The following is a 23,276-nucleotide window of genomic DNA, read 5'->3' on the forward strand; positions in this document are numbered from 1 at the left end:
GGGGCCAGTCTGGCCTACGTCCCAGAGGCTCGGGGAAGAGGAGGCACCAGCCATGCTGCAGGGTTATTTGCTGAAGAGTCGAGGGTGTGCAGAGAGCTGCACGGGTTATGGGCACAGCTTCCGACGTGCAGCACAGCATGTCTGGACCTTGTTTGACTTGTGTTTGTGATCCCTTCCCCCTCCCCCAAAGGGAGCACACTTAGGCTGTGTCATTGTTGCTTCCTGTGGGGCTCGGGGGAAGTGCCCTTGGAGTTTGAGGGGCGTGTGTGTGTGTGTGTGTGTGTGTGTGTGTGTGTGTGTAGGGGGTCACACTCAAGGCCCGCCGCTCCCTTTGCAGGGCACCTCACTGCCCTGTTATCTCATTTGTACTTGGGGGCAGACTTGAGACAAAAGTCAAGGACGTGAAAGTGTGTTGGGAAGTCTCTAGAAGTCCATGGCTGGTGCCATGACAGCTCTGGGGTGGAGACCCCAAAGGCGCGGCGCTCAAGGCTGCTGACAGCCCACAGCCCGCAGGACCCCACAGCCCTTCCCACGGGAGCCTCCCCAGGCAGAGGTGGGCTCCCCTGGTGAGGACCTCCTGTGGGGTCATCTGTATTCCAGTGCCGGTGCAGGTGGCTTCGTGACCCCGGTGAGAGCACGTGGTCCTGGACCTGAGTGGCCCAGGGATGGATGCTTCAGCTGGACACTGAGGAGGGACCCCTGGGAAGATAGGGAGAGGAGGGGGCTGAGGGCAGCTCAGCCAGGGTCCCTTAGCCTGGTGTGTCCTTGGCCTTGGGATAGAGCTGCTGCTTCTCTGCAGTGGCTGCAGCCTCCCCCTCCATCCTGGTTAATAATTCAGTCTCTCATCCTTAGGAAATGAGAGCGTGATGGGAGCTTTGGGAGCATGGAGCAGCGGGATACAGAGGGCAGGACCTGGGGGCTGGGGGTGATGGTGGGGTCTGGGGCTGGGGCCTTCCATGCAACCCTGCCCCAGGCCCGTCTGTCACCCTTCGGGGACAGGATTGTCCCTTGCGCTTCTCTCCTGGCTCTCAGAAGCTGGGATCAGTAGCCTTGAGTAAGAGGGCAGGCTGCTGAGGCTGGAGAACTTGCCTCTCCTGTCCATCCATCTCTGTTTGTGCCGTGGCCTAGAGAGAGCTTTGCCTGTTAGCAAAGCTCTGCTCTCCCAGGAGCTCCGAGGCAGGCAGGGCTTAGAACTCTTTGTACCCTTGTGTTTAACAAACTTCTGCAGCACCTGGCAAGTACCAGGCCCCTCTTTATGACCCGTTGTGAATATAAACCCATTTATCCTCATAGGGACCCTATCTCGACCTATGAGGTAAGTACCATCATTATCCTCATTTTGCAGATGAGGAAACTGAAGCCCGATAGATGAGGTGGCAGGTCCAAGGTCACAGCTAGAGTACAGGGTAGAGCTGGGGTTTCAGCCCAGTCTTGTGTGAATGAAGTGTAGTGGGTAGCCAGGGGCTTAGCTGACCCCTGGGAGAGCCAGGTGAGCCCCCTTGAAGACTACCCTGTCTCCAGCCCCAAGGCCACGCCGTAAAAGCTGTGGGCTCTTTCTGGACCCAGCAGTGCCCCCAGAGCCAACTGGGCATCTGCCCCTAAACTGTCCAGTCTGTGTACTGGGGACCTTTGATCTCTGACCCTGAGGTTGGGGTACTGGAGTCAGTTTCTGACCTTGGTCACAGAGTCTTGGTGGCCAAGACAAGGATATGAGATGAGCCATCAGCTCCGTGGGAGCCCTGGGCGGCAGGGCACAGTGGCCATACATTGGCTGAAAATAGAGGAATCTAGGGGGTGATCTGTGGATCCCTGGGGCCTCAACCTGACCCCCCACATGACAGACATGGGACACCCAGGCCCATGGCCCATGGGGTTGGACACAGGTGCAGCCATTCACTCTGCTGGCCGCTGGGGAATTACTTCTGTAAGGTGCAGCACCAGCCCTCTAGCAGGGAGGCATGGGTGTGTGTGTGTGTGTGTGTGAGTGTGTGTATGTGTGTGTGTGTGTGTGTGTGTGTGTGTGTGTGTGTGTGTGTATGAGGGTAAATTTCATTGTCCTGGCCTTGAGGGAGGAGGCTGCAGGCCATGCTGTATGCAGGGGCTGTGGGAGAGGAAGCTGGGGTTCCCTAGCACTCTCCCTTCCTCTCCTCTGCCATCCTCCGGCCCCTGTGTCCTCACCTCAGAGCCCCTGCCCCATCCCGCCCCCCACTTTCCTGCTGTCCCCCTGCAGTCAGGCTCTTACAATCTCTCAGGTGTAGTGTGGTACACAGGCTGGGAGCTGGAGCACCTGGTCAAATCCAGCTCTTTGTGGTCCTGGAATGCCAGTGAGCTTTTCTGTGCCTCAGTTTTTCCATCTCTATAATGGGGATAATTACTCACCTCATAGCACTGTTCTGAGTATTCAATGACTTAATATATACATAAAGGGCTTAGAAGAGTGCCCGACACAGAGTGGATGCTCCATAGAAGTTAGCAATCCTTGGGGATTCCCTGGTGGCGCAGTGGTTGAGAGTCCGCCTGCCGACGCAGCGGACACGGGTTCGTGCCCTGGTCCGGGAAGATCCCACATGCCGCGGAGCGGCTAGGCCCGTGAGCCATGACCGCTGAGCCTGCGCGTCCGGAGCCTGTGCTCTGCAACGGGAGAGGCCACAATAGTGAGAGGCCCGCGTACTGCAAAAAAAAAAAAAAAGGATCCACCTGCCAATGCAGGGGACATGTGTTCGATCCCTGGTCTGGGAAGATCCCACATGCGGAGCAACTAAGCCCGTGTGCCACAACTACTAAGCCTGTGAGCCACAACTACTGAGCCCGCGTACCACAACTACTGAAGCTCATGTACCCTAGAGCCCATGCGCCAAAACTGCTGAGCCCACACGCTGCAACTATTGAAGCCCACGCGCTCTAGCCCGCATGCTGCAACTACTGAGCCCACGTGCTGCAACTACCAAAGCCCACGTGCCTAGAGCCCGTGCTCTGCAGCAAGCGAAGCCGCCACAGTGAGAAGCCTGTGCACCGCAACGAAGAGTAGCCTCTGCTTGCCACAACTAGAGAAAGCCCATGTGTAGCCACGAAGACCCAATGCAGCCAAAAATAAATTTAAAGTTTAAAAAAAAGTAAACAAGAGCACGTTAAAAAAAAAAAAAAAAGAAGTTAGCAGTCCTTATTCTTCATCATCATTATTACCCAGGGCCCAAGCCAGGAGCTCCTCCTCCTCCAGAAAGCTTTCCTGGCCTGCTCTGGCCCCGGGACCTCTGTAGCCCACCTTAGAAACCCTCTATTCTGACCACTTAAACATAATAACAATGTGGCTTAGTCAGCTACTCTGTGCCACGTGTTTTCTGTTATCTCATCTCATTCAAGCCTCACAGCACTTCTGTGAGGCAGGATGATGATCTTTTTACCAAGAGGACATCGAGACCTCCGGCAGGCAAAGAGTTTGCACAGGGCCCAGAGCAGAGGGGTTGGGTGTGGCCAGAGCCCAGGGGGTGAGGATGGGAGGTCACAGTGCCCTAGGGAGCCACTGCTGTTTGCAGTGAGAAGGGGGTGAGTGGGGTGGGTTCCCCATTTTGCAAAGCTCACTCACCGTGGCTAATGGGGGGATGTCACTGACATGGGGGAGGAGTGGATGGGGATGATGGTGCCTTCTGGTGTCTGGGGCATCTGGAAGTCACTGAGGGCATCTGGTGTCCTGAATCTTGAGGGACCTGTGGCAGGTCTCTCACCCTCTCTGGGCCTCAGTTTCCCCACCCATACCCTGTGCTGGGGCTACCCATGGGTGAGCTGCTGTAGGGCACCACTGCCCTCATGGACAGTCACAGCTCCTGCCTGTGTGAGGGCCAGCTGCTCCCGTGTTTGGTCCAAGCCAGGCTGGGGGAGGGCAGGCAAGCACCACGGCCACAGGGAGACCCGCAGGCTCACTGCCCTCCAAGGGTGATGGGGACAAGGGAGCCTGCCCTGGCTGTTCTGGGGCCTTAGGGCACAGGGTCCAGCGGTACAGTAGTGAGGGCAGCAGACCTCAGGACCATTCCCCGGGCCCTCCACAAGACCATCTCCTGGGGTGATGGAGCGAGCACTGGGCCAGGGGCCCGGAGCCCTAGGTGTGCCCAGGTGGGCTCTCTGGGCCCCAGGGCACACCGAGGTATGCTGTGGTTCCCACCATACACCTGTGAGGATGGTGGGCCTCATGGGCGCCCCCACTCTGAATATTTCGTTGCAGGCCGTGAGCGCATTGGGCAGGACTCGGCGTACGAGCAGGAGGGGAAGGTGCAGTTTGTGATCGACGCCGTGTACGCCATGGGCCACGCGCTGCACGCCATGCACCGTGACCTGTGTCCGGGCCGCGTGGGGCTCTGCCCGCGCATGGACCCTGTGGACGGCACCCAGTTGCTCAAGTACATCCGCAGTGTCAATTTCTCAGGTGGGGGCACCACCCAACCCTGGGGAAGGGATCCTGGGGCTCCATGGGGTGGGAGTGCGCGGGGGTCTCTTCAGATGCTTCCAAGGGGTTCCATACAGAGGTGTCTCTGCCCTGGGCTCACGATCCTTCCTGACTCTGGGTGAAGGCTCAGCAAAGAAGCTGAGCGTGTGACCCCCACGGGCCCCCGCAGGCATCGCGGGGAACCCTGTGACCTTCAATGAGAACGGAGACGCACCTGGGCGCTATGACATCTACCAGTACCAGCTACGCAACGGCTCTGCCGAGTACAAGGTCATCGGCTCCTGGACTGACCACCTGCACCTCAGAGTAAGCACCTGGCGGGAGGGCAGCGAGGGGTCCCGGGGGGCTAGGCGGCGGAGAGAGGCCACCCCAACCCAGGGAGGGGAGGCCAAGGGGAGGCAGCCGCCGACTAGCCCTGCCCCCCGGGTTTGCTGCTGCCAACTTGGGGCTTCCTTCCATGCCCCACCCTAGACCTCAGAGGGCCCTGAGCCCCCCAACCCTGAAACAGAAGAACAGGGTGGCTGGGCTTCTGCTGCCCTTCCTGCCCCTGCCCTTTCCCTTGGCCTGGGGTCTTCTTGCCTGCTGCCCCTTCGCAGGGCAAGAACTCTGGATAGATGAAGTCACGCTGGAGTTCAGGGGCTCAAAGTTTTGGGGGGGTTCGGGGGGGAAAGAGGTGAGGAAGGGGAGGGCTGTGTCTGGACAGTGGAGGACGACGTCTTAAGGCAAAGAGCACAGCCTGCTGTTCTCTAAGCATGAACTCTCCTAAGAGCCACTTTTTTTTTTTTTTTTTTTTTTTTTTTTTTTGCGGTACACGGGCCTCTCACTGTTGTGGCCTCTCCCGTTGCGGAGCACAGGCTCCGGACGTGCAGGCTCAGCGGCCATGGCTCATGGGCCCAGCCGCTTCGCGGCATGTGGGATCCTCCCGGACCGGGGCACGAACCCGTGTCCCCTGCATCGGCGGGTGGACTCCCAACCACTGCGCCACCAGGGGAGCCCAGAGCCACTTATTTAGAACTGATGCTTTGAATACAGCTCCCAAGTGTAGTCAGTTTCCCTTTGCCCAGTGCCTGGAGCTCTATGGGGCTCTCGCTTACTTTCCAGAACTTTGTGACACATTCAGTAGGGCGTGCCAGCTCCTATCGCCTCTTAGCTTGCAGCAGTTATGTCTTCAGAGACATGTAACAGTGACTAGCACTCATTTAGAGCAAGATGCAAAGAAACGCTAACCTGTGGGCACACATTAGTGGTCCTGTGATTGAATCTTTATTCGTTGTTCTCTTCTGAACCCAAGTCCCTGTGCCGCCTGGAGGAGGCCCGGTGGGCTGAGCCATAGCACGTTTCTTCTTGAGGGTGCACAGGAGTCACCTGCGGGGTCTTGTTGAAACTCAGATTCTGTGTCAGTGGGTCTGAGGTGGACCAAAATTTCCATTTCCAACAAGCTCCTGGGTGATGCTGATGTGGCCGGTCTGGGGACCACTTTGCATAGCAAGGCCTCATGGGGCGGGGAGTCGGGACTGCTGAGTCCTCTCCACTCTGCCATGTGACCCTAGGTTGTCACTGCCGGTCTCTGGGCGTTTCTCCATACAACCCTTGGGAGTTTTGTATTCGAGCAGGATCCCCCGTGGTCAGCTGGGTCTGGAGCCTGCCCCGGGGAGCTTATTTAAATGCAGCTGTTGGGTTCAGCTGACCCTGGCAGGGCCCGGGCAGCTGGATTTTACCCATCTAACTAAAATCACTAACTAAGTGATTCAGATTGGTGCCACCAGTGGGGCGGTCCAGGGCACTTGGCGGCATGTCCTGAGGCCCTCTCCTCTGCACTGTTGTTGCCAGATAGAGCGGATGCACTGGCCAGGGAGCGGGCAGCAGCTGCCCCGCTCCATCTGCAGCCTGCCCTGTCAGCCAGGTGAGCGGAAGAAGACGGTGAAGGGCATGCCCTGCTGCTGGCACTGCGAGCCCTGCACGGGGTACCAGTACCAGGTGGACCGCTACACCTGCAAGACATGTCCCTACGACATGCGGCCCACAGAGAACCGCACGGGCTGCCAGCCTATCCCCATCATCAAGCTTGAGTGGGGCTCACCCTGGGCCGTGCTGCCCCTCTTCCTGGCTGTGGTGGGCATCGCGGCCACGCTCTTCGTGGTGGTCACCTTCGTGCGCTACAACGACACGCCCATCGTCAAGGCCTCGGGCCGCGAGCTGAGTTACGTGCTGCTGGCGGGCATCTTCCTGTGCTACGCCACCACCTTCCTCATGATCGCCGAGCCCGACCTGGGTACCTGCTCTCTGCGCCGGATCTTCCTGGGGCTCGGCATGAGCATCAGCTATGCGGCCCTGCTCACCAAGACCAACCGCATCTACCGCATCTTCGAGCAGGGCAAGCGGTCGGTCAGCGCCCCGCGCTTCATCAGCCCCGCCTCGCAGCTGGCCATAACCTTCAGCCTCATCTCCCTGCAGCTGCTGGGCATCTGCGTGTGGTTTGTAGTGGACCCCTCCCATTCGGTGGTGGACTTCCAGGACCAGCGGACGCTCGACCCCCGCTTCGCCAGGGGCGTGCTCAAGTGTGACATCTCGGACCTGTCGCTCATCTGCCTGCTGGGCTACAGCATGCTGCTCATGGTCACGTGTACCGTGTACGCCATCAAGACGCGCGGAGTGCCTGAGACCTTCAATGAGGCCAAGCCCATCGGCTTCACCATGTACACCACCTGCATCGTCTGGCTCGCCTTTATCCCCATCTTCTTTGGTACCTCGCAGTCGGCTGACAAGGTGAGTGGCAGGGGCTGGGGGTGGGTGAGGGCGGCAAGCAGGGGGCAGCCTCCTGGGGCTAGTTGGCCTCTCACCTTGCTCTGGAAGTGCCTTCATTCCTGCCTCATTCTGTCTTCTCTCCGTCTCAGGTTTCTCTCCAGGTTCTGGGTTTCTCTCCTCTCTCTCTCTCCCTTTCTCTTCTCCTGCCTCCTCTCCCGTTTCTCTCCGCCCCCCACCACCTTCCGCTGCCTCATCTCTCTCCTTCCCGCTGCTTCCCACCCTCTCTCTACCCTCCGCCTCTCCTCTCTCCCTCTCCTCTCTCTTTCCCTATCTCTCCATCCCTGCCTCTCCCGCCCCACCTTTTCCCCCTCCCCATCTCCTTCCCACCTTCCTCTCTCCTCTCTGCCAGCCTGGGATGCTGCCCCCGCTTTCATTCTTGTTTTTGGCTGTGCCACGTGTCTTGTGGGATCTTAGTTCCCTAACCAGGGATCAAACCCCGGGCCCTCGGCAGTGAGAGCGTGGAGTCCTAACCACTGGACCGCCAGGGAATTCCCCATTCTTTTCTATACGCTCCCTTACCTCTCTCCCTACTCAGCCCATCTTCCTTTCTGTCCACTCCTCCTTTCTTCCTCCTCTCTCCACCCTCTTCTCTGCCCTTGCAGGATCCCCATGGGTCCCCGAGGTGGGTGATGTATTGGGCACTCGCTCCCTCTCTCCCTGGCCCCAAGCCACCCCAAAGGCCAGGTGGGGATACCTGGCAGCATCAGCTGAGGGTCCACCCTCCACTGGCTGGAGCTGCCGATGAGCTGCCTCTTGCTGGCTCTGTCAGGCCATCCTGCCAGCCTGGCCTGAGGGTCTAGATACACCCCAAGGGCCCCGTGGACTCTGCCCACATCACTGCCCCAGTGCTGCCTGGGTGCTGGGGGGTTTTATCTTGAAGGATTGGGAGTCACTGAAGTCAGAGGCCAGAGATAGGGAGAATCAGAGGGACCGAGGACCCCAGCTCTGTGTCTGACTGTGGGATCCTGGGCAAGCCAGCTGGCCTCTCTGCTTCAGTTTCTTCATCAACAGATTGGGGCTATGACCCTTCCTCTGCAGGCCTTACAGGTGTTGTAACAATCACACAACATGAGGGGTGTAAAAGCCGTTTACCCACTGTGAGGAGGCTGGGGCTGGGGAGGAGGGTGGAGGGGACGAGGTCAAGGGGCAGACAGAGCATATGGTGTAGGACCCAGAGGCTGTGAGAAGGTTGGTGGCTTTTACCGGGAGTGAGAAGCGAGCCACTGTGGGGTTCTGAGCAGGGAGGGATGCGTTGGGACATAGGTTTAAAAGGATCCCTCTGGCTGCTGGGTGGAGCCCTGCTGGAGGTGGTTGTAATGATCCCGAAGAGAGCTGCTGGCAGCAGGAGTGGTGAGGTGCGGGGGATTCCTGCTGTGTCAGGGGGTGGCGCTGGCTGGGTTTCCGATGGAGTGCATGTGGGATGAGAGGCGCAGGGGGGAGTCAGAATGACTCCACAGTCGTTGGTGTGAGCGATGGGAAGGAAAGAGTGTCTGCACTGGGGTGGGGGGGTGCGGGGCGGGGTAGAGACGGCAGCGGAGCCTATAGGGGGCGGAGATCCGGAAGTCCTCTGGAGGTGCTGCGTTTGGGATGCCCGTGAGACGTCCAAGGGCAGCTGTTGAGTCAGTGGTTGACTATGTGAGTCTGGGGTTCAGGGACGAGGGCTGGCTTAGATCTGTACCTGGGGGAGTCGCCATCCTGTGGGCAGCACTTAAAGAGTGAGCCTGGGTGTGAGCTCCAGTAGAGATGCCTGGCCTCAGTGAGGCGGCCGTCAAAGCACCCACGAGGGCTGCTTGTCTTGGGTTAGGCACTTCACCTGTGGTCAGCAGACACCACAACAGTGGGCTCGGGTGGATTCACCATCCCTGCTTACAGGTGAGCACGGGGAGGCACAGAGAGGTGAAGTGACTTGTCTAAGGTCACACAGCCAGCAGGAGGCACGGCTGGACTGCTTGAACCTACTCTGTCTAACTCAGGAGCCCCTCCCAAGCCCATACCACTCCCTGCAGCTCTGGGGCACCTCTCCCCCTGGGCCTTCCTTGGTAGGTGCCCACCCCTTCTCCAGCAGCTCCTCAAGTGCAGGAGCTGCGCCCTCCACCCCAAATCCCTTGGGTCTGGTGCAGAGAGGCCTGTGGCCTGTCTTCCAGTGGTGACCCAGCAGGCTGGGGGTTCTGAGAAGCAGACCTTGAGGCTGGCAGTGAGCGCCCCGAGGTCTGAGACCAGACCTGGCTCCAGGCCACCCTGCACACTTGAGCCAAAGCCACTGCCACTGAGGAGCAGCTCGCACGGTGGGCTGGGTCTCCACCCCCAGCAGGCCAGCGAGAGGCCTTCCCCGCTGAGGGCAGGTGCAGGCAGAGGCCCGCACGCCCCGCAGCGCCCAGGGGGCCCATGGAGCCATCAGGGGAGGCCGCCCACGCCCCAGGAAGCTGGCAGCTTGAGACATTACCCTCAACAATCCCAGGAGGCCCCTTCCCTCGCCTCCTCAGGGTGTAAAGGTGCACAGCCAGGTGGCCGACAGCATGGTGGTTCAGGCCCTTGCTCTGCCTTCCCATAACTTCCCCTGGCTGCCTGCCAGCACGCTGCTCCCAGTACGGTCCCTGTCATCCTGGTACCACACCCTCCCACCTCCAGGCGCTGGGGCCCAGCCCCCCTCTCGGCACCCTCCCCCCGTCTCTCCAGGCCACCCCACCTGCCTCTGATTTCTCCCTTTTTAGGAGGCTCCTCTCAGTACAGATTATGAAAAGGAGCCTCTGAGATGATCTCCTCTGAGGCCCAGAGAGGGCAAGGGACCTGCCCAGGGTCGCAAAGCAGGCTGGCCCACACCAGCGTATGGTCCTGAGACCCAGCTCTGCCCCTGATGGCGTCTACATGGGATACGCCCCCTCCTTCTCAGGGCTTCTGAATGAGGCGAGGGTGGGGAGGGGAGCTCTGAAGTCCCTCCAGTTCAGACCACCAGGCTTCTTAGAGGCTCAGGCAACCCTGGGGCTCTATCTGTGCTGTGTCATGTCTGAGCTACAAACAGCCCCAGTGACTGCCGGGTCCTGGGTGCTAGTGTGTGTGTGTGTGTGTGTGTGTGTGTGTGTGTGTGTGTGTGTAGATGGAGTGGAGTGGGGCTACTATGGGGAGTTGTGTTATGGGTACAGAAGTGTGTGTAGAGAATGTGTGTGTGCCTTTCTGTGCATACTGAGCCGTGGATGGGCTGTGTGTGTGTGTGTGTGTGTGTGTGTGTGTGCAGATTGAGTGGGGATGGACAGGTGTGCCCTGAGGGGTCATGGCTGCTAGGATGTATTTGGGTGTACAGATTAACTGTGTGTGCTCAGCAGTGTATGTGCAGATGTTTGAGTGTAGGTGTGTGTGTGCACAGGTGTATGTGTGTGTTCAAGTATGTGTGCAGGTGTGTTGAGTGCCTCTGTGTGTGTGCACACGTGTGTGTACCCAGGTACATGAAGGGGTGTGTGTGTGTGAGAGCCCAGGTGTATCTGAGTCAGGTGGGAGTGTGCGGCTGGGAGTTCAGGTGTGTGTGTGTGAATGCAGAGGCGCATGGGTACATAAGTGTGGATGTGTGAGCATCTATGCGTGCCCTGGTGTGTGCGCACGCGTGCTTGCAACCCCGCCTGTCCCTCAGGCTGCAGGTGGCGCCGAGCGAAGCTGTCCATGTTGCTCTGGCGAGCAGGTGACCGGATCTCCCACGTTGGCCTGGATTTCCAGGGCTCACCCGCGTAGCCGCGTGCCGTTACCCTGAGCTGACTGGGGCATCGTCTCTCCACCGGTTGGGGTAACTGCTCAGCCAGGCTGGGGCGGGCCGTGGCCTCAGAGGCCGGCCAGGTTGTGGGGAAGGTCATTTGTCTGGTTTGTTAGACTGAGGATCTCAGGACCCACCAGGGTCAGCCTGGGCAGAAACACGAAGCAGGCGGACTCCTCCGTGCCCCCCACCAGACCGAGCACAAAACAGGAACTTCATTGTCCACCTCCACAGCAGCTCCTTTCTTTGCCTTTTGCCCCACCCCAGGTGACCTCTGTCCTCTTCCATCAAGCCCAGCTCTGACAACCTGCTTCACTCTGGGGAGCAGCGACTCGTGACGCTAAGGCAGGATTCCTTGCAGAGGACGGAGTGTAGCAAGGGCCTGACCAAAGTCCAAGAGGGGAGCAGGCAGGGTGGCAGTTCAGGCTGGAGGATGGGTGGATGGGAGAGAAGGTGAAATCACATCCTGGAAGCCGCCTCTTACTCTGCATCCGTGCGACACCTGCATCTGCGCCTGGGCCCCATCCCTGTAGGCTAGAGGTTTCAGAGGACCACTGCTTCTCTGACAGGGTTAACACACTACCACCTCCTGGTGATGACATGCACCTTCACCCCAGGGGGCCCAGAACAATGCTGGAGCCAGTGGTGGGGTGAGAACTCCAGACCCTGTGGCAAGGAGAGGGGCTGGGGGTGCACAGCCCCACTTCTGTGCACAGGGCCAGCCGCCCCCAGCCTGGGCATGGCTAGAGGAGCCCCCATGAGGGCCCATGCTGGCGGGGAGGGGCCCCCGCTGGGGGGGGGCAGCTTTGTCCAAGTTTGATCTCTTTACACCCCTCCTTGTATTTTGTGTGCAGAAAGGCTCCTAGGCTGAAAAACAGATTAGAACAGAGCCCCGAGGCCTGTGCTCGGGGCTGGCTCCATGGTTTTCAGGGTCAGGAGCCAAATGAAAACGAAGGCCCCTTGTTCAAAAATTATTCAGGATTCAAGCTGGCGGCCGCAAGGTGTTAAACCGAGCGTGCGTGCCCACGGAGCGGACTCTGCCTATATTGGTGCAGGGGGTTCAGCATCCCTCAGTGAGTCAGGGCAGATTGAAATCTGGAACCCCGCCCCCTGACCCCCATATAGGGCTGTGTCCACTGCAGGCCTCGCTCTGCCCAGAGAGGGTACTTGACCCCTGTCCCACCATCCCCATATTGGCCCAACCATACCTCCTTCCCATCAACAAGTTGGGGGCAAAAGACCTAAGATGGACATCTGCCCTGGAAATACACCCTTATACTCAAGAACCCCCAGTGCAAAAGGAGAGACACCCCTGCCCTCAGGAACCCCCAGTCTAATGAGGGAGACACATTTGTCCCCACGGGACCCCCAGTCCATAGTGAAGACCCAGATAACAAGCCCGTCCTTGCTTAGCCCAGATTTCCACTGTCTTCTCCAAGGGCCTGTTATGATATCCTGGAGACTGTCCCCCTTCACTCCTTCCTCCCTGGCCCGCCGTGCCATCCAGGGGGTGGGAGAGGTGGCCAGCACCCTCCTACTGGCTTGTCATGACCTCTCCCGGTCCACATGCCGGGCGGCAGCACTGTGCCTGTTGGTGAGAGTGTGGGTTGCGTGTGAGGACAGAGGGGTGTGTGCTCACTAGGAAACAAGCTCTCATTTCCCCAGGCCTGTGACATTTTCTGAATGGTGGCAAGTGAAACAGCCTCTCTACACTCCCAGCCTCCTTCCCCCACACCCTGCTCTGGTGCCCTGTACGTTTCATGTGGCCTCACAGTCTGCACTTGGGTAGCCTCATGGTTTGGGTGAGGTCGGTGCTATTATCCCATTGCGCTGTTGAGAAAACTGAGGGCCGGAGAGGGGATGAGACTTCCTCAGTGTCACACACCTCTCTCCTCTCAGACCCTAGAGCTTCTCCAGCCCCTCTCCCAAAGGAGACCCGGGGAAGAGTGGCTGGGATGAAGGCCTTCAGATCCAGGTCATGAGGTATTTATGAGAGGGGCGAGAGATGGGGAGGAATGTGAGAATGGGAGGACCTGGCCCCTCCTTTCGGGAGACTTCCAGATGAGCTCAGGGCTCCTGTGACCTCAGGAGGCAAGTCCAGACCTCGGTCCCCCACTTCTGGACTGGGTGCAAGGAGTGAAGGCTATCATGGGGGATTGGCTAGAGCTGAGAGTCAGGGAGAGCTTCCTGGAGGAGGTGGTACATTAGCCAGGCCCCTGGGGAGGGGCCCAGGCCCAGAAACGGCAGATCTGGGGGCAGAGCATTTCCTGCTTTCCCATACCCAGACCTGGGGCCCACAGCCTGGGCTTCCCCTGGCCCCACCCTGGCTGAGGGGGCCAGAGGGGCAGCTGAGGCCTGGAGGACCCAGAGGGAGGGAGGAGGTGGGGAGGGCATCCCAGGCGAGGGTGGTGGGAATTGTTGGGCCCTGCCTGGAAGGCCCCACTATTGAAGAATGGATTACCCGACACCGAGATTAATGGACTTTCATTTGGCTAAACATCTGTCAACGTTAGTGCTGGTGAGTGAGCGTGAAATGAGCTTTGACTGGGCTGCCGTCAGTGGATCACGGTCAGGCCACAGCTCCTGTGCCAGCGGCCTGCTCTGCACAGGGTGGCGTGTGGGGGGGCAGTCACTGAATGGGGGGCCTGGCCAAGGGGCTGTGCCACGGCCACTGGGAGTTACTACAAGGCACCGGCACATGTTTATCTCACTCCCAGCCCTGTGCAGGGGGCGCTTCCCCCAAGGAGGGTCAGCTGTCCCCTGAGGGCCCCTCCCCAGGGGCCTCTACCCAATAGCACATAACAGTGGTGAACACTTCTGTGCACTGACCATGTGCCAAATATTATTTTACGTGTTTTTGCCATTTATTAAGTCATTTCAAACTCACAACAGCCCTATGAGGAAAGGGCTAGAATTATCATGCCCATATTATACCCGAGGAAACTGAGGCCCAAGGATGTGACTTGTCCCAGACCACACAGTGACAGTGGTGAGCCCGGCTGAATCCAGGGGTTCTGGTCTAAAGTCCCAGCTCTGTACCACAACTCCCTTCTGCCAGCGGGACACAGGGCGGTCCCCGGGTTTGTACCCCACTGTGTCTGTCTAGGGCGTGGGCTTCAAACAGGGCCCCCGAGAGGCCGGGGCGGAGCCCGCCCTGACACCGCCCCCGGCCCGCCCCCAGCTGTACATCCAGACGACGACGCTGACGGTCTCGGTGAGTCTGAGCGCCTCGGTGTCCCTGGGGATGCTCTACATGCCCAAGGTCTACATCATCCTCTTCCACCCGGAGCAGAATGTGCCCAAGCGCAAGCGCAGCCTCAAAGCCGTCGTCACCGCCGCCACCATGTCCAACAAGTTCACGCAGAAGGGCAGCTTCCGGCCCAACGGCGAGGCCAAGTCCGAGCTCTGCGAGAACCTGGAAGCTCCAGGTGAGTGCCTGGCCCCGCTCCTCTCCCCCTGGGCCCGCCCAGGCCCCGTCCCCTTCCTGGAGAAGGTCAGCCCCCCCCCAAGTCTGGACCAATGAGGGCACTGGGAGAGCCCTGAGGCCGCGGGTGAGCCGTCCCCACCCAGAGGCGAGGCTTGAGGCTCTAGCTTGGCCCCCTCTGCCCCACTCTGTCTGGGTAGTGGGGTCTCTCCAGGTCCCGCTCCACACACCCCCTGCTCGCTCTAGCCTCTCCTTTCCAGGGATCCCTGCCTACCTAGGGAGAGGCGGGGGGTGGGGTGGGGGGGTGTTGGGGGGGCCTCGGTTCAGGCACAGTGACCTGAGACTTCGGGATTTCTCTGCCCTGGAGTCCGCATCTGGGCCTGTGCCCTTTCAGTCTCCCTGGGGAAGGGATCGTCTGGAGGGCCGCTGCTCTGGGGCCCTTTGGTAGCCTGGGAGCTGTGGCCCTGGTGCCAGAGCAGTTGAAACCCCTCGGCTGGCTTTGCCCACCCGCCCCCTGGCAGGACCCTGAGAGATGGGGACTCAGGATACGGGCCCTGGGATGGGTAAGTAAGGGCTGGGGCCGGGAGGAGGGCCCGCAGAGCTGTGGTTCTCAGGGGGGTGTCCAAGGAGACCTCAGCTGTAGAGGGTTGTGCTTTGAGAGGGCTGGGGGAGGATGTGGGACCCTTAGCATCTGAGGGGCAGACCCAAAGCCTGTGCAGGACTTGGTCCCTCAGTGGTTGAGGGATGTGTACAGGAGGGAGCAGGGCCACCATCTTTGCTTACCTTCCTGTGCCCCCTGGAGCCAGCCCACAGTGTGACGAGAAGGGACAGAGAGGAGAGAGGGGCAGGGCATGTGAGGGGCAGGTTAGGCCTTGGGGGACCAGTAACAGTGGTGACCATTTCTTGAACCCCAACTGTGGGCCACACCTGCCAGGAATCAGTTTTCATTTTCACAGCAACCTTGAAAGCAGTGATCTTTAATTATTTGCTGCTACAGGTGAGGAAAGGGAGGCTCAGAAAGGTGAGGGACTCACCCAGGCCACACAGCAGCAGGTGGTATCCCCGCTGCCTCTGAGCAGAGACCGAGGCCTCCAACCTGTGGGCTGGGCCTCCATGGGCCTCTGGTTGCTCCCAGGTAGACAGGGTTGAGGGGTTGCTATGGTCACCCTGCCCCACTGCACACCTGACTCCCTCCCTGGACACCCTGTAAGTGTCCAAATGGTTAACATGGCAGCTCCTGCTGCCTCCCCGCTCTCTGATAGTCTTGGGGGGCTTCCGTTGGTGGGGGAGGAGGAGAAGAGCCCCTCTCCCCAGGAGAGTTTCAGATCCTGGTGGCACCTGGGGTTAGCACTCTGCTTTCTCCCTCTAGTACTGGGGGAAAGGCCAGAAGTGGACACTGTTGGTGGCAGCAGGAGGGACATTGGTGAACATAGGCTCCAGAGGGGAGCCCCTTTGTCACCCACCAAGAGATCAGGAGAAACAGGAGACCTCCCCTCGCAGGTGTGTTTGGACGGGGACAGCCCCTCTTACAGGCTCCCCGCGCTGGGGCTCTGGGTGAAGCATCTTCCATTCTCAACATCATTCCCACGTGTAGAAGGAGTATCAGCCGTGCAAAGGAGGGAAGTAGCTTCCCACATCCAGGCAGGATTTTTCACTTCCCAGAGCTCCCTCCCCTGTGAGTGATCTTCACAGCAGTCCTGTGAGGCCCGGATTGGGCTGGATCCCCAGCTGAGGCCCAGAGAGGGTGAGTGACTCTCCTGAAGTCACATGGCAAGGTGGTGACTGGCTGGCCCCACCCAGTGTCTTTCCCTTGACCCTGACTTCATATGGCCTCCCTCTCTGTCTGTGCTGAGCAGTGTACCTGGCTTCCAGCACCACCACCCCCCCTTTGATGGACACCCCTGATGACTCTGTTGGCCACACCCTCCACCAGATGACATCTGGTTCTCTCCAGTCCTGCTCTTCCTCCCAGAGCACCAGCTTCCCTGTACCTACAGCCTGGGGCTCCCTTCAGATGCCAGGTGGGCCCTCTACTTGCGACGGGAAGGGACAGTGTCTTTGTGGGCCTCCCCATCTCTGGCCTTTCGCGTCCACGCAGATGTGCAGAAACCCCCACTGCCGCCCCTGACCAGGCCCTTCTATCCTAGGCACGGACCCCTCGCCACTCCCTGCCCCAAGCTCCTGACTTAGATTTCCTCCTTCCCACGGAGACTCGCCCTTGCTGGGTCCCATCCCTCCAGGCCCTACTCTGCTCCAGGGCTCATGAGACTGAGTGGGACATCAGCCCTCTGGAGTCCATGGGTATCTAACAGGAGATAGCACCCTGACCCCAGAGGGTGGCCCTCATGGTGCTGTGACAGGCCAGAGGGTACCACAGGGACAGGGCTGTCACAGAGAGCGCTGATGTCGCCTCACGGACACTGTTGCCTCTGCCTCTGCTCAGACTGGTCACCTGGGGACAGGGGACAAGGAGGGGTGTGCAGGCGAGGGGAGACCCAGCCTTCCCAGCCCCTGCTTCCTGTGAGGGAAGGGTGAGAGCTGCCCCTCCCCATGGCCCCCTGCACTGAGGACCAGAGGCCAGTGCCCCTTGCCCCCACCGTCTCAGCTCGGTGACAACAGGGGCCGTGGAGGCGCTGGGCAGGAGCTGGGTGATCAATTCTGGGAACAGCCAGATGGAGGGGGTGTGAGCGGGAGGTGCAGGGAGGTGTCACTCCCGTGGAGCAGGGACATTTTTCACTCTGTCCCTGGCAGGCCACGTATCTTTAAACAAACAACAGAATAAATAATTCAGGGACGCGATTGCAGGCAGATTAGGCAAGGAAACATGGGGCCGACAAATGGGGGCTGACAGCTCGTGCCTGCCGCTGCCCAGCTAATTGTTATCTGAGGCGGTGGGGACTGAAAGCCAGCAGGCAGGGCCTGTCGTGGGTGAGGGATGGATTGGGGCCCTCTGCCCACACCCTCCCCCTCCCCGCATGCTGAGGCTGCCCCTGGGGTGTCGCTGTCCCCATCCTGTCCTCATCACTTGTTATTCAGCCCTGCCCCTCCGCCTACCATTCTGCAGGGTTTAGAGAGTATTTCTAGCCGTGCCGCGGCTGAGAGCAGCTAAAGGGTTTACGATCACCCCATCTTACATGAGCGAGCTGAGGCTCCGAGAGGTTCAATTTGTTAGAAAGGCCGCGTGGCAGGTGCTGAGATCCCCTACGCCAGTGAGGGCAGGGCTGGACCTCAAGTGTCCTGACTCTTGGCCGGAACTCTTCCTTTTGAGCCTCACAGCTCCTGGGGGCCCCGGGCAGAATCATTGCTCCCATTTTCCAGACGGTCAGACTGAGGCTCTGCTGAAGGACTCTGGGGCTCCTAGCTTATAGCTGAGGGCCCAGTGTGCTTCTAGGTTCTGAAACCTACAGATTGGGTTTTTTAGAGGAGGCAGCTCTGGTGTTTCAGGGAGAAGAGGGGCCCAGCTGTCCCTCAGCTCCCCGCCACTTTCTCTCGTCCCTACCGCTCTCGGTGCCGCTACGGCCACCCTCAGGCTCCCGTTTCCCTGCAGTCAGTGGAGATTTTGCCACTGCTGCTGAGGTTTTCCTTCACCTCTGAGCCAGGAGCTGCTGACAGGTTTACAGGTTTAGAAACTCAATAATTATCAGTTCACCCAAGGGGTGATGGAGCCCTGGGGAATTGATTCTCACCAGCCTGGCCTGCGGGCCTGTGATTCACAGAGCCAGCTGCCGGCTCTTTTTCTGGTGGTGCGGGAGAGAGTGGGGTGGAGAGGTGGGGGTGGCCAAAGCCCCACAGGAAAAGAAGTCTAGGCACAAAGGGCTACTCCCCTCCTGCTACTGGCACGGAGACCACAGCCTCGCAGGACAGGGGAGGAGCTGCTTGAAGTCACAGAGGGAGGCTGAGGCCCTGGTCTCCAGAGGCTGGTCTGCGCTGGTCTCCCACCTTCCGCCTCCTTTTCAGCACCTTCTGCCACCCCCAGGTCCCAGCCTCCTGTCGCTCAGCTCTCTTCCCCTGGTGCCCCCCAGCCCAGGCCCCTCCTTAATGGTGCCCGGTCTGTGCTCCTTCTCCCCTCTTGGTCCTCCAGCATCCTGGAGGGACCTGGGCCATTTTAGAAATGAAGGTGGGCATTCTTCACAAACTGTAAGGCGCTGTGCTGTGTCCTTAATGTTGTCTTGTGTGTCGTGGGCACCATTTCCTTCCAGTAGCACCTGTCCAGATGGCACCTAAAACGTGAAACTTCCCTGCCCAGTGACTGTTCATCTTCCGCTTGAATATTTCTGCTGACAGGGAACATTTCAGCTCACCTACCGCACAAAGCGACCCACTCCACCCTCAGCTCAGGCCAGGAGAGAGTTCTTCCTTTAGCTGAGCTGCACTCTGACCCTCATGCCTCCGCACTGGTCCCATGGTGTCCCCTCTGCTCACCCCACCCCGGCAACTTTGCTTCTTCCCACAATCGGGGGACCCTCTGAGAGGGTGACACAGCAGTCCTACCTGTATGAGTGGGCTTCTAGTTACGCTGGTGTGACAAAGAGGCCCCAGGACAGAGTGGCTCAAATCAGACAGATGTTTGTTTCTTTCTGATAGCGTAGTGCATGGGGAATGGGCAGGTGCAGGGACCCGGGTTCCTTCCATTTTGTCATTTCATCAGCTCCGAGAGGGTTGTCCTCATCATCGTGGCCGAGGCTGGTTGACCTCATATGTCTGTTCTGGCCCTGGAAGGGAAAAGAGAGGAAGTACAGGGGAAACAGTCTATTTTAATCAGATGACATGGAAGCTTCACACAGCCCTTGACACTTGTCACTAACAGGAATGTAGTCACACAGGGGCACGTGGGGCTGCAAGGGAGTCTGGGAAATGCGGTCCTTAACTTGGCAGTGAAAAATGGGGAAAGAGGGTTGGGGGTGTTCAGCGTGCAGCCCACCACACTGCTCCCCTCCGTGTCACCTTCTCCAGGCAGACACCCCTGGCTGCACCTGGCAGATGTACCCTCTTCTCTGAGCTGTCAGGATCCTGATGGAGTCAAGGCAGTTTTATGGCCAAGGGCACCAGCGCTTTCCCCCGTCTAGTCTTCTCTCTCAGCACCAGCAGACCAGCCTCAGTTACTCTCACTGAGCTGTCCCCAGGCCACAGAGGGAGACCCTGAACCCTGGCAGGACAGGGTTGGCCTCAGCTCAATTGTTAAGTGGGGGTGCTGCTCATCTGGCCTCCTTGCGAGGCTGCCGTGAGGCGTGAACCCCGGCGGGGTGGAGGTGGGGGCACTCGTGCTGCCCAGGGGAGCTGACGTTGTCACCTGGCTGTGGTGGGGAAGGGAGACACCCAGAGAGGCAACCCTGGTCCCAGTGCGGATGAGCAGGGGCCAGGGTGTTGGGTGCAGATAAGAGAGGCTCAAGACTGAGGGGAGTCAGGACACCCAGAAATGGGAAACGTGGCTGCACGGAGGCCTGAGGGGCCCTGGAGGACTTCCGTTTCCCTTGGGCATGGGGAGAGGGCCGAATCAGTCATACGCCTCAGTTTCTAGCCTCGCAAGACCCCTCTCTGCTTCCATTATTTATCTCCTCTGTCCCTATTTTCCACTCACTTCCGCTAGGCTGCCATCTACGTATATTCTTCACACGTGCTCTTCCAGAGTGTGTGTTGCACTTCTGAAAAACTCCCCCTTGATTATACTTGAAGACTGTATATCACAAATAAAAACGATTCTATTAAAGTGTGGTGGAGTCAGGAGGTGGCAGGGACTCTGTGGGGTGTGACACTCACAGAGGGTTGGGGTCGGGAGGCAGTGCTCCTAGAGGGACAAAGTGAAGAGGGAAGGGCCCTCCCGGCCAGCAGCCCAGGTGTGGGCGTGGGTGGGATGAGTCTGGGGGAAGCGATGCGAGGGGCGGGGTGGGACCCTCCTCCGGTCTGGCGATGGGTAGGTGGGCAAGCTGCGGGCCATGGGGACGCACACAGTTCAGGGGTCCGAACTTGATGCGTGGGCAGGGCCACACCCCTGTGGAAGGGGCGTTGGAAGAAGACAGTTCCTGACTCCTTCTCCCCCCGTCTCTCTCCTTCCAGCGCTGGCCACCAAACAGACCTACGTCGCCTACACCAACCATGCAATCTAGCTAGGCCACCGGAGCTGCACAGGAGGAGCAGAACAGACCCTTGTGGATGGTGCATCGGGCCAGGGACCCCCACCGCTGCAGGGGGGCCCAGCTGATGTCCTAACTGCCCGTGGGCACCCACGGACATGGCTTGGTGCTGAAGATAGCACAGCCCCCAGCGGTCACTGTTGGGCTGCCTGGGCAAGCCGGGCTGGTGACAGGAGGAGGATGAGGGGCTGGGGAAGCTTCAGGCCACCCCAAGACCCTGTGTCCTGGACCAAAGCCCCTCCCAACCCCAAACCACAGGAGGCCCCCTCGCGCTGGTTTTCTCTCTCCCTCATCTCTCTCCATCCTATTGGTGACCTTCTCAGTCTGTCTCCATCCCTGTCTTTATTTTCTCTTCTCTCTTTGTATCACCTGTTCTCTCTGTGTCTGTCTGCTTTTTCTGTATCTTCTTTCTTTCTGTCTCTGCCTTTTCTCTGCCGTCTCCAGCTTTCTCCTGTCTTTTCTCTTGTGCTCCACCCGGGTCTCTCCTCTTGTGCATTTTTGTTTCCTGTCCTCAGCCCCCTCCTCACCTTCATTTACATCCAACCTTTGTTCTCTCTCCCTGCCATCTTTTCCTAATTCACCAAATCTCACATGTCACAAAAGAGAAAAAAGGAAAAAAAAAAATCAAAACACAAAAAAGCCAAAACTAAAACAAATCTCGAGTGTCTTGCAAAGTGCTGCGTCCTCCTGGTGGCCTCTGTGTGTGTCCCTATGGCCCGCAGCTTGCCCACCTACCCCCGCCTGTCTGCCACGTGTCCTGCCCGCCTGCCCCTCCTGCCGATGACACGGAGTTCAGTGCCTGGGTGTTTGGTGATGGTTATTGATGACAGTGTGTAGCGCATGATTGTTTTTATACCAAGAACATTTCTAATAAAAGTAAACACATGGTTTTGCACCCTGGCTCCACATCCACTGAGGGTCCTGCGGTGGGACCCCCGGCTCAGCCTAAAGCTGGAGAGCCTGGAGTTAGCGGGAAGGAGGAAATGGCTGATAGGGACATAGGGCTTGGGGGCAGTGGAGGCTGCTCCCTGGGCTGGCATCGGGTGGGGTCTTGGAGAGTCCTTGGGCAGGGAGGGGCCAGGACACTGTGGGAGGTTCCAGAAATCAGCCCCTGGTACTCCCCTAAGTAAGGGGGGTGTTCTGTCCCTGTCCTCTGTCCTCTGTCCTGCAGCCCCTAAGGAGGGTACCATTTCTGCCCTGCCTCTCCTCTGGCTCACATCCCTCATGCCTGAGCCCCACCCCCCCCATCCCATAACCTGAGCCGCTCCTCCCCTTCCAGCCAGGAAACTCACCTCTTGAGAAATCGCCTTCCGGGGCTGCCAGCATCCACAGCCTCCCCTCCTGCCTGTCCTGTCTTCAGGTCACAGGTGCTGGGACGATGTGTGACTGTCTTGGTGATGAGTGTGTGGTATGTGGCCAGGTGGGCCAGGTGCACAGCACAGGTGTGTGTGTGTGTGTGTCTTCCCCCAGCCCTTTGCGTGTCTGTTTTATCTGTGTGTGTGTGTGCTCCTGCACCTCCATATTCGAGCTTGTTTGTCTTGTGGGACTGTCTGTCTGTTTAGGCGCACGTGGATGTGAGTCCACATCACACCCATGTCGTGAGGATGCCTGTCCTGGGCAAGTGTGAGAGTGCGTTCACAGCAGCTGGCTTCCGTGGCAGATTGGGAGATAGGGAGCGAGAGCCGCTCAGGGGCTGGGCCCTGCCAGGGGTAAATTATCGAGCCAGTAACACAATGAGACCACAGGCAGCAGCTAGAGCCCGGGCTGCCTGTGCCACCCCTTCCTGCCGCACCCCCAGGCCTGTACCCCCTTCCACCTCCTCCGCTAACTGACAGGGGGGCGGGGCTTGGAGGGACCCGGTGGGGCAGGAGGGGACTAGGTGTGGGCGTGTGTGAGAGGTGAGGTTGGGGCATTCAATCATGCCACGTGTTAGTGCCCCTCTGTCAGCCCATCTACTCCTGGGGGGGTGGGCTGCACTTGGGAGTCCGTTCTTCCCGAGGGTCTATGTGACACACACTGCGTTTTTGTGCAGCGCCTACTGTATGCTCAGTAAATATGTGTGTAAGGGAAGGGGCAGGGAAGGAGGTCTCACACCGATCATCTTGCTTTCGAAGAATGGTCCCTGAGACTGCCACCTGGCATAGACTCTACCCAGTGCCCCAGGGTAATCAGGCAAAACCAGGGTGTCAGTCCAAGAGCGTCCTCCAGAAGCTTCCAGGGCAGTATATGTGGGGGTGGGGTGGGGAGAAGCTGGATGTAGAAGTGGAGTGGGGCCTCTGATAGGTGGCCCCTATCCCCGACCTGGGCACCTTGTTCCCTCTCTGGTCCATGTCCCTCTCCAGTGATCGCCGTGCTGGGGCCCAAGTCTAGACTGAGGGTCTGGCCTAGACTGAGGGTCTGGCCTTTAACTCAAGGGTTTGACGCTTAGCCCAGGACTTTGCCATGTCCTCCACATCTGTGGAGCCCCCTTCTAGGTTCCAGGGAGAATCACCTTCCTTCCAAGGCGGTGCTGCCCCCTCTGCTCCCCTCCCTTCAAGGCCTCCTAGGGGGAGGAGGAGGCCGAGGGTCAGGCCAGGGTGGGCTCTCGGTGGGGCTTAGGCCCATCGGGCATCCCTGAGGCTTGGCCTAGTCCAGCCTGCCTGGGGCTCTGAGAAGGGGCAGGTGGGAGGGGGCGCATCCAGGCCCTGCCCTCAGGAGGCCACCAGTTGGATGGGGGAGACAGCCCTCAGGGAGCCAAAC

General features: G+C 59.2%; 1 protein-coding gene across 20 annotated transcripts in view; it reads left to right on the plus strand.

Annotated features, from left to right (window-relative positions):
• Positions 1-21,432, plus strand: part of GRM4 (glutamate metabotropic receptor 4) — a 111,214-nt gene extending 89,782 nt beyond the window's left edge. For 6 of the 20 annotated variants that reach the window (XM_067753295.1, XM_067753289.1, XM_067753291.1 and 3 more), the window contains exons 7-12: positions 4,217-4,417; positions 4,608-4,744; positions 6,269-7,204; positions 14,164-14,410; positions 16,263-16,427; positions 19,360-19,565. In XM_067753295.1, coding sequence (XP_067609396.1) covers positions 4,217-4,417; positions 4,608-4,744; positions 6,269-7,204; positions 14,164-14,410; positions 16,263-16,427; positions 19,360-19,472 — 1,799 coding nt within the window. In that variant the 3' untranslated portion in view covers positions 19,473-19,565. The other 14 variants (XR_010946870.1, XM_067753297.1, XR_010946871.1 and 11 more) reach the window with 14 other exon arrangements.
• The last annotated feature ends 1,844 nt before the right edge of the window (positions 21,433-23,276 follow it).

This window comes from Pseudorca crassidens, chromosome 10 (genome assembly GCF_039906515.1).
Source record: "Pseudorca crassidens isolate mPseCra1 chromosome 10, mPseCra1.hap1, whole genome shotgun sequence".
NCBI classification, from domain to species: Eukaryota; Metazoa; Chordata; class Mammalia; order Artiodactyla; family Delphinidae; genus Pseudorca; species Pseudorca crassidens.